Genomic DNA, 10,659 nt, shown 5'->3' with positions numbered 1-10,659 from the left:
CTCTTCGGTCGCCCAAGCTAAAAAAAAAAAGGATTTGATTTGTTCGTTTGTTCTTTACAATATAGGGGCTGTACGTAACAATGTAGGGGCTGTACGAAATATTGTAGGGGCTGAACGTAACAATGTAGGGGCTGTACGAAATATTGTAATGGCTGAACGTAACAACGTAGGGGCTGTACGAAATATTGTAGGGGCTGAACGTAACAATGTAGGGGTTGTACGAATTATTGTAGTGGTTGTACGGAACAATGTAGGGGCTGTACGTAACAATATAGGGGCTGAACGTAACAATGTAGGGGTTGTACGAATTATTGTAGTGGCTGTAAGGAACAATGTAGGGGCTGTACGTAACGATGTAGGGGCTGTACGTAACGATGTAGGAGCTTTACGTAACAATGTAGGGGCTGTACAAAACAATGTAGGGGCTTTTATAACAATGTAGGGACTGTATGTAACAATGAAGGGGCTGTATGTAACAATGTAGGGGCTTTACGTAACAATGTAGGGCCTGTATGAAACAATGTATGGGCTTTACGTAACAATATAGGGGCTGTACGTAACAATGTGAACCCACGACCCTGTTTTTTAAAAGATTGTATATTTAAATGATAAATTGTAACCCGTCGCTTCAATCCGGTATTAGTTCAGCGAAAACGAGTTGAAGAAAATTGAGTTTAACCAGTTAACACGTATATAAAATTTAGCCAGAAATCTCGTCCTCCAACTATCGATCTATTTAAATGACCTTCACCTTGTCAAAAACTCTCAAACTTGGGACGTCAAGAAAGACGGCAAAATTTCAGGTTTGAGAGTTTTTGGCAAGATGAGGATCATTTTAATCGATAAACATTTGAAGGACGAGTTTTCCGGCCAAAAATATTAATACGTGTTGTTGTTGGGGTTTTTTTTTTGGTCCGTAGTACTCTAATCACTGAAGGCATTTATCCTCACTCAAATTCTATAACTTTTATGCTAAAAATTAAATTCAATCAGGCTCACTTCATGTCGGTGAGTCACATTTTAAAAAAAAATGCAAACATTATTGATCTGCCCATTCCAGTGTCAAGATGTGGCGATAACACAACCCTTGGGGTTGGTTACATGCTGTCCCCTAACCAACCTTCCAATTACCCTGACTACCAGGAATGTCGATGGGAAATCGCTCCCACACCAACAACAACAGACGGAGTTCACAATGTCACTCTTCACTTTGATGCTCTTTTTGATTTGGAGACAAGTCCTGGTTGTACCTTCGACTACATTGAGGTAAATACTTCGAGATAAGTAGATGATTATGATGATGATGATGATGATGATGATGATGATGATGATGATGATGATGATGATGATCATGATGATGATGATGATGATGATGATGATGATGATGATGATGATGATGATGATGACGAGGAGGAGGATTATGATGATGATGATGATGATGATGATGATGATGATGATGATGATGATGATTGGTTTAGGTCATATTTGTTTAATCGTAAACAGATTATTATGGTGAATGAATATAGATCTGAGGAAATCATTCTTTATTGTGGGGTTCCCCAGGGTTCAGTACTAGGACCCGTTATTTTTGTTCTGTACGTTGGCGCTCTGTCTAAAATCATCAGAAGTTTAGGTCTGTCTACCACCAATACGCTGTGATACGTAATTGTACTGTTTTTGCAATACGAGAAATTTACAAGAAGTATCAGCCGATAGTAAGAATTGTATCCAAAGTGTTAAGAAATGGATGGATGAGAACAGACTGAAACTGAATGATGATAAGACGGAAGTGCTGTATGTTGGGAACAGAAAGCGGAAAAGTGAAACTGATTTGAAGCTGGGGGATGCCCCCATTCAAATTGTTGACACAGTGAAAAACCTTGGCACATTCTTAGACTCTGGACTGTCGATTGAGCATCAGGTTAATAATTTGGTTAGATCTCTCTTTTTCCAACTGAAAAGATTGCTTCCATTAGACGGTTGATATCTAAGGATGTGACCAAACACCTGGTTGTGTCTCTCGTACTATCGAAATTGGATTATTGTAATGCTCTGTTGTTTGGCGTTTCGCAATATAATCTGAGACGTCTTCAGATTGTCCAAAACAGCGCTGCCACACTAGTATTCATGAAGCGTAGGTGCGATTCTGCCAGACCTTTGCTTCATGATCTGCATTGGCTGCCTGTTGAGAAAAGGATTAAATTCAAAGTTTATTAGATAGTATGCACTTGGCTAAGAAGCTGAAAACATTGCCATCCGGAAGTATTATCGGACCAACACACAAAACTATATGTAACCTTGACGTTTATAGTCTGGATAATGCAGTTTAGTGAGAATTACTCATAAACGTGAATGGCAACAATAAAAAATAATAACAAAGATCTGAGTGATGCCAACTTCATACTATCAATAGTACATATTTTTTTCGCTTTAAAAAATCAAGATGTTTTTCCTATACTTCCTGACAGATCCGTAAGGACAGCGATGTTGTTGGCCGATGGTGTGGCAGCGATGTCCCTCCTGACGTGGCTTCAGACGGGCAGACTCTTGTCGTCCTCTTCAGATCAGACAAAAGCGTCAACGGGAAAGGCTTCTTTGCCTCCTGGGAGTGACCTACTTCCACAATCGGAAAGGCTTCTTTGCCTCCTGGGACCTACTTCCACAATCGGCCTTGACCCTCTTCTCACCACCTACAGCAAAATCGTCACATGTTACGACACAATATGCATTTTTTTCTTATTCAGATTTATTTTGTACATCACAATTATCTTTTATTTTGATTAATAAGAACATAACGTTGTTTGGTAGAGAGATTGTTTGAGTTTGAAAAATATTTTTTTCTGCAGGGTAAGCCTGTCATTTTGGGAAAATACTGAAAATGGTCGGTAAGGAGAGAGTTGATATATATATATATATCGTAGTGTTTTTATGCACCTCCGTTGACGGTGTATTTTAACGGACCGTTTTTACACACCTCGTCACGCATGCGCATCACACCCAATTTCATCAGCGATATTGTGTTTCTGTATTTGGACATGGCGAAAGTTATATTGTTACATCTGTAGGATGTTTTTATTAATAAATTTATACAAAAATAATAATAATAATAAAAATCGAATATAAAACCAGAAAATAGAAGTTGCATTGAAGGTAAAGTAATGTTTTAGAAAGACCTTATTAACAGTCGGGTGGCTCCGTAGCGCAGTGGACAAGCTGTCGGACTCTAACCTTGAAAGTACCGGGTTCTTTTCCCACTGTGGTCATTTTAAAAAATGTTTTACTTTATCGTGAAAGTCAACATTTTTTTCTTTCTTCTTTTTTTTTTCAAAATCCTTTTATCATGTTTTTTAAAAAAACTTCGATTTTAATTTTCTAAATTTATTTATTTATTTGAGATCAGTATTTGTGTGCCATGTTTCTTTTTACTTTTGATTTTTAAAATAATTGTTTCCTTCATTGATTATCATTGTGTAAACGTACATCGGTAATCACTAAGCAGCGTGCTAAACTACAATCTAAAACTATTTAAACCTCATGGACGTTGCAGCAACATTTTCATTAATTTACCATCATCGCCAACGGAGGTGCATAAAAATAGTGCGTTTTTGTCCAATCGCCTCAACGGTATCGTGTCGGAGTCATTTAAAAACTACGAAGTAAATGTATGATTACATAGTCGTACTCTGATTAATCACATTTTTAAAAAATTGACCAGAACCTCGTCCTTAAAATATCGATCAATAAAATGACCCTCACCTTCTCAAAAACTACCAAAGGTGAAATTCTGTGATTTTCCAGCTTTGAGATTTTTTGACAAGATATGTGTCATTTTAATTCAACCAATATTTGAGAATCTTCAGAGTAAGAGAGTAAAAGTATGGAACTCGAGCTAAATGTATATAATATGTATAAATGTGGACAGGATTTAAATGTATAAAAAATATATACTTGTGGACAATGGATACAATCAGTTCTGATTATTATAACTTTTAAATCACATTTTTGATGTTCCGTTCGCTCCAACACTACATCAGTTTAAAGCGACTGGTTGTATAAGCGATCCATTGTGTCGACATTGATTTTATGTCATTGATACTATTAGTCCCTTTTGATGTATCTCAAAGAATATGCCAAATTGTAATGTTCTTATATATATATATATATATATATATATATATATATATATATATATATATATATATACGGAGGGCCACGTGGTCGAACGGTTAAGGCATTGCACTGTGATCCGGAAGGTCCCGAGTTCGAGCCCTGCTTCAGGTACTTTCGTTTTCTTCCTTGAACCCAATTTGCTCACTTGGACAACATTGGTGATACCTGCTGACATCAGACATCTTGTTTGATGAATTATCTGTATTCCTTCAAGGAATGCAAAGGCGACGATGTCTTATGATGTTGTGGCGGAAGGGCATAATTTCATTATATATATATATATATATATATATATATATATATATATATATATTACTTATGTTTCAAGGGAATTTAATGAACACTATTCTTCACCCTATTACTGATGATATGATACAATGAAATAAATGAGAACAATCGAGTAAATACATGACGCTTCGCCTCAAAACGGGGTTAAGTCGGGTTGGTTGAGATGTTGAAAATTGAATTTATAGCCAGAAATATCAGACTTGCATTGAGTTTGTATGTTTTATTGAGGAGAATGGATACCATATTTTAGGGTGCTAATGACAACGATTTATATTTTTGACCTGTTTAACATTAAATTCGGATTTTAAGCATGTGGTTCGTTCCGACATAATACCGTTTTGAGACGATGGGTCACATATGTGTCTCAGCGCGACAAGCTGGTATTATCTCGGGATAATCTTGATGAAGAAATTTAAGTTGAAAGAAAAAAATTATCAGAATAAGTAAATTGGTAGGGCTTTTTTAAAGCTGAAGATCCTTACCCTGTTGTCTTTAAAGGATATCGTTAAATCGCCTCAAATATCAAAAGTTAAGAAAAGAGAGAAAAAACTCTTTTAAGAAGTTAGAAATGTCCGATCTCAGGATATTCTAACTTTAAAATTCATTTTTTGTAAGCATTTGAGTGTGTTCCTCTTTGTTGGATTTTGTGCGTGTGTCCGGATGAGACTTATAGGTGATCTCAAACTAAGTACTTTGATAGTGTGCTCTTGGAATATACATCTGATTCCTATTTGTTCCCAGTTCCCCTATGTCTTACTTTTTCTTGGGTGCTTTATTTGTAATTCTAGAACTTTTTACTATCCCATTTTCTTCCTTTTTACTGGCGCTGATATAACCTAAATGTGTTGCAAGCCCCGTAAAACCCTTAAAAACAAACATAAACAAACACACATTTTTTGTCATCTGGTTCACATTGACAATATCAAAGTAAGAAACTAGGGAGTGGGGACCGGTGTAAGATAAAGATCTGAACAAGTGTGTACGAAAGGTGCCAGACAAATCAAGAAAGTATTTTTCATTCTTGGTTTGTCTGACACCTTTCATACACACTTGTTCAGATCTTTATCTTTCAGATTGACATAATACCAGTTTTGGGCGGTGGGTCACATATTTGTGATTATAATGTAAACAGCGAAACCAGTAAAATGGATGATTAAAAAATATGTAATCTGTGAATGATCATTGAGCGTTTTGTCTTCCTTTAGACGTCATAAGGTTATCGTTCTCAAGAAAATTGTCATAACAACATGGATGGTTGTAACAATTGGCAGGACTTTTTTGTTTTGTTTTTGAAAAACCTGAAATAGGGAATGAGATAAGCTAAAGAGTAGCGCGAGGACGAGAGACGCATGCGCACAACCAACATGACGTTCTCTCTCTCTCTCTCTCTCTCTCTCTCTCTCTCTCTCTCTCTCTCTCTCTCTCTCTCTAATAACTTTTCCGCCGGTGACGTCACCGACTATGGGTGACGTCCAATCAAGGGACGCTACTCTTCCGCTAATCTCTTTCCCTATTAAAGTGTTATCTTTTGTTTAACAAGAAATGAAGTGAGTAGGAAAGTGGCAGAAGACAACAGAGAATAAAAACTTCGGGGCGGCGATAGAGGCTCGAACCCACGACCTTACTTGTACGACAACTCCCCTGACTGAGAAGATCGTGACTCTACCTTTATCTTCGCTTTCCCCCCCCCCACCCAAAAAAAAAAGAAAAAAAAATTCGCTTCAAATTCTAGTCTATCTAGAGCCACTTCTTCCCGACTTCTTGAGGTCACACGGGTTCAACACACACAAACGTCGCGAAGTTAGTTGGCCAGCATATAAGCTTAACACCAATATTCTCAACACAAACATGTAACATAGAAACGATTGAGACATTAAGTATGCTCCGGTATTTGGGGTGAATTTTAATTCTGAAAAGTGAGTGGAGCAGGCGCTAAGTGTTGATAATAACAAGAAATGAAGTGAGTAGAAAAATGCCATTTAGTTTGTTCTTTATAACTGAAGACATGTAATGTTGTACCAGTTTTGTCATTCGACAATAGGGATTTGCACAGGGCTTTAATAAAGTCTGTCCCTGATTTCAAAGACGTATTATTCTAAATCCGTTATAGATAATATTTGCATTTGAAGGCCACAGGGGAAAATGGATCAAAGTCCGAAAGACCCTTACTGTTCTAATGTCACAAAAATTTGGTATTAAAATCAACCAAGAGCTTGTTTTTTATATGCATCTGACTTGTGGTCAAAATATATAAGTTTAGTAATTCACATTCAGTAGCAACGACTATGAAAAATGTTTTTTTTCTCTTTTTGAGGAAATTTTTTGTCTAAAATCAAAGCCCTATCTCCACTGAGTAAAAATGTTTTTGAATTTTGAAAATCCATTCATAAATAAACAAGTTATGCAGTTTCAAAGGTGTCATTTATTTGGATGACCCGCAAAGAGGGAAAAAACGCGAAAATGTGGGACGCTTTTTCGGCATTTTTTTTCGACCTTTCGTTGTATCTTGCGTACTAAGTGGATTAAAAGATTGAAACTTGAAGAGCAAATTAGGATGGTGTTTTGTAAAATACGGGAAAAGTACTCGTCATATTCATATGAAATTTTACAACCAAAAAGAAGAAATGTTCATGTATTACCTTGCCAGCGACAAAACCTCCACGCCCGGTAGTTTTAGAAATATTTTACTCCAAAGAGTAAAAATCTATTTTTAACGGTCTTCTGGTAATTGCACGAGTTTTGTCGCTTGACATAATCTAAAATGACCTTTTTTCTAACTGTCTGCCAACTTTCAATCATATTCATCAATAAACAGCGTCTAATTAATTTTTTAAAATAGCATATACGAAACGGCTTCGTCCCACATTTTGACGCGAATTCGGGCACTTCGTAAGCGAAAAAGAGGCCCAAAGATTTATGCGGGATAGTCATTGCTACATTCAGTTCAATTCATATTATCATGTGACGTTTTCAAATTATGGGTTTCCAAACTTTAATTATTTTTTTTCTCAAAAGCTGAAAAATGTGACTTTGATCGTTTTTCCCCCGTGGTCTTCATTTGGTTTTCGCCATTTTCCATGCAGTAGTAGTGTGGAGCCCGGGATGTACTGGCGGAGGACATTCAGCCACCGTGTTGGATCTCCTTTCGTCACATATCAGGGCGGACCGTTCAAGGCGCCCTCTTATAAGTCCGACATCCGGAATTACTCCTTTCCCCCCATATGCCTCCAGGAGCCCCCCCCCCCCCAACCAACTAACGACAAGGTAGGTGATCCGCGTAGTCTGCGTCCTGAATAGATCGTCATAACAAGAAATGAAGTGAGTAGGAAAGTGTCAGAACACAACAGAGAATGAAAACCTCCCAGCGGCGATAGGGGCTCGAACACGGGGTCGTACAGTAGAGCCACGATCTACCCGGCCGGGAGGAGTTGTCGTACCAGTAAGGTTGCGGGTTCGAGCCCCCATCGCCGCCATCCGACTCATTCTATTTCTTGTTCTTATCAACAAAAGTGCCTAGCGACTGTTCCACTCACTTTTCTGGCTAGATCGTCATACCATAGTAGTATGAGCACCATCAGACGCTGCTGCCATCTTCTGTGCGGCTATGTGGTCTAAAGGTCTGACACTCGCTTTCGGATCGGAAGTTCCTGGGTTCGAGCCTCGCTCGGCACATAGTTGAGTCCTTGGAAAAGGCTCTTTTCTCACATTCTCTCACCGTACTTAGGTGTAAAATGAGTACCTGGCCGTTAACAGCGTTGTCTCTTTCCGAAAAAATTATAATATCGCCTAACAGGCTCATGTCCCGTCCTACATGTTACGTGTTGCTGTTGGCCGGGGATCCCTTGTAAAGCGCTTTGCGCACGTTTAGTGGATATTGCGCTAGATAAAAGCTCAATAAAAGCTGAATTTTTTTTTTAAAAGAAGAAGTCATATATTTATTTATGCCTATTAGTCATCAATCAACATTTCATCACCAAATTTAGAAAAATCAACCTGGGCCTAGATGATATGTGTGCGGCCATGTGGTCTAATGGTCTGACACTCGATTCAGGATCGGATGGTCCTGGATTCGAGCCTCGCTCCGGGCATAGTTGAGTCCTTGGAAAAGACTCTTTAATCACATTCTCTCACCGTTATCAGGTGTAAAATGAGTACCTAGTCATTTACAGCGTTGTCGGAAAGAAAAATGTAATATCGCCTAACAGGCGTCATGTCAAGTCTTAAATATTAAGTGTTGTTTTTGGCCAGGGATCCCCTGTAAAGCGGTTCGCGAAGTCCCAGGTTTGATAGGTTTTTTTTTTACAAGATGAGGGTCATTTAAATCGAGCAATATTTGAAGGACGAGTTTTCTGGCCAAATAGTCAAATATTGGTTGTTCCAGAGTACAGCAGTATATCTATTAGTGCGCGCTAAAAAACCTGGCAACTCTTCATGAAAGGATTGAAAATATGGCGCGGGGGGGGGGGGGGGGGTTGCTGGTCTCAAAGTCTAAAGCTAAATGGTGTGTATCTATATTGATGTCTCTGATGTCTTTGTGTGGAACACCAAATGTTCAATGATGCATCGATGCCTCTGTTGTATTTGTACGAGACAATATATAAGGACCAGCTATAAAATGATGCATCGATGCCTGTTATATTTGTACGAGACAATAACATATAAGGACCAGCGATAAAATGATGCGCCTATTCTTGTCTTTGGTGATCACCATCCCGTGCGGAGTGGATCGATTTTAACGTACCAGATAACTTTCAAAGGAAGAAACAAAATTCAACATCATGTCTGCTTCAAAAAGGACAAAATATCAAAAAATGGAACGTTTCGGGGTCAAAACACTTCTTCAGCCAAAAACAAAACAAACAAAACATAAAAACGTAAATGCGTTACTAATTTCTAGATCGATGAAAGATCTGTCATCGACCTGGAATTTAATTATGTATTTATGTTGTTTTGTTTTTGTTTTGGTTTTTTCTTTGTTTTTTTTTGTTTGAGCCCAAAACGGTCCATGTTTGGTATTTTTTTTTTTCTTTTTTTTTTTTTAAAGCTGGTATAGTTATTTTTTGTTTATTCCATTTGACAGTCCACAGCTTGTAGCAGCTTGGCATCACTGAGATAACTTTCAATCATTTAAATCTCAATTATATGTTATGTGCCCCACTGACTCAATACGCTGTTTTGTCAGGGTTAATCAAACGTCAAGAAGTAAATCCATTGTCATAACATGGAGATAAAGATCTGACCAAGTGTGTATCAAAGGTGCCAGGCAAAGCAAGAAAGGAATATAGAAGAAAAAAAAAACATCCCAAAATCTGGTGTCGAGTTGGACTGATTTTTTCTTCTTCTATTTTTCTTTCTAGCTTTGTCTGGCACCTTTCATACACACTTGTTCAGATCTTTATCTTACACTGGTGCCTGCTCCTTAATTTCTTTAATTTGGGAATATCGAGATAAATACTTGATTTTCATTCCCCCCCCCCCTTTTCTTGCGTGTATGACATGTGATAATATAATCTCGATAAAGCATAACACTTTAACTATTAACTCATATTTTGGGCTATAAACACAATTTTTATTACTTAATCCTATCTGACAAAATACCCGTAAGTGACCATGGGTCACATATTGGCTGAAACATCAATTCACACTTCATTGGCTTTAATAACGGGATGCCTCGGACACGAGGGGACGGGGACATACACCCCTCGAAACTCGGTGAGAAGTTACCAGGCTTCTCCACCAGTAAGAGGAGACACTGCGTGGTAGCGAATCGGCTTCGGTCGAGACCCTGCCTCACGGCAAAATCGCTTCATTAGTGGGGACTTTCCACCTGTCCAACATGCACTCGATGTGGGATAGAACCCGAAACCGCAAAGCATCTAGCTGAACGGTGTGTTGTGACGAAGCTTCCGGGCGGGTTTGCGACGGGGCACGAATTCGTGGAAGAATTTTCTGATTGGGTCGATCGTCATAACATAATAGTATGAGCACCACTAGAAGCTGCTGCTGCTGCCTCGGACAATGCTGATGTGTTTATGGATGTTTATTTACTATCTATTCAAAGCCCCGACCATTCACAAGAGACTCATGAAAATATCCAGTGCCTATATATTGATCAGTAGGCCTACGTCAATTGTTTATTGAAGCAGATATAACAACACCGGTGTTGTTGGTTACAGTGTGCCTGTGATGAATGTCAGATAA

At 38.3% G+C, this 10,659-nt stretch overlaps 2 protein-coding genes across 2 annotated transcripts in view; both read left to right on the top strand.

The window, feature by feature from the left end:
- Positions 1-450, top strand: part of LOC144976094 (uncharacterized) — a 1,088-nt gene extending 638 nt beyond the window's left edge. Inside the window, exon 1 of the mRNA XM_078920277.1 lies at positions 1-450. This exon is cut by the window's left edge and continues 638 nt beyond it. Within this exon, the coding sequence (XP_078776403.1) occupies positions 1-442 (442 nt within the window). The 3' untranslated portion in view covers positions 443-450.
- Positions 1-3,265, top strand: part of LOC144976358 (cubilin-like) — a 33,405-nt gene extending 30,140 nt beyond the window's left edge. The window contains exons 15-16 of the mRNA XM_078920611.1: positions 1,061-1,266; positions 2,469-3,265. Coding sequence (XP_078776737.1) covers positions 1,061-1,266; positions 2,469-2,612 — 350 coding nt within the window. The 3' untranslated portion in view covers positions 2,613-3,265. The remainder of the gene's footprint in view (positions 1-1,060; positions 1,267-2,468) is intronic.
- Positions 3,266-10,659: the final 7,394 nt, after the last annotated feature.

This window comes from Berghia stephanieae, chromosome 7 (genome assembly GCF_034508935.2).
Source record: "Berghia stephanieae isolate SIO BIC M18660-M18661 chromosome 7, UCSD_Bste_1.3, whole genome shotgun sequence".
Classification (NCBI taxonomy): Eukaryota; Metazoa; Mollusca; class Gastropoda; order Nudibranchia; family Aeolidiidae; genus Berghia; species Berghia stephanieae.
Note: the sequence above shows the minus strand (reverse complement) of the source record. Positions and strands in the feature narration are given on the sequence as shown.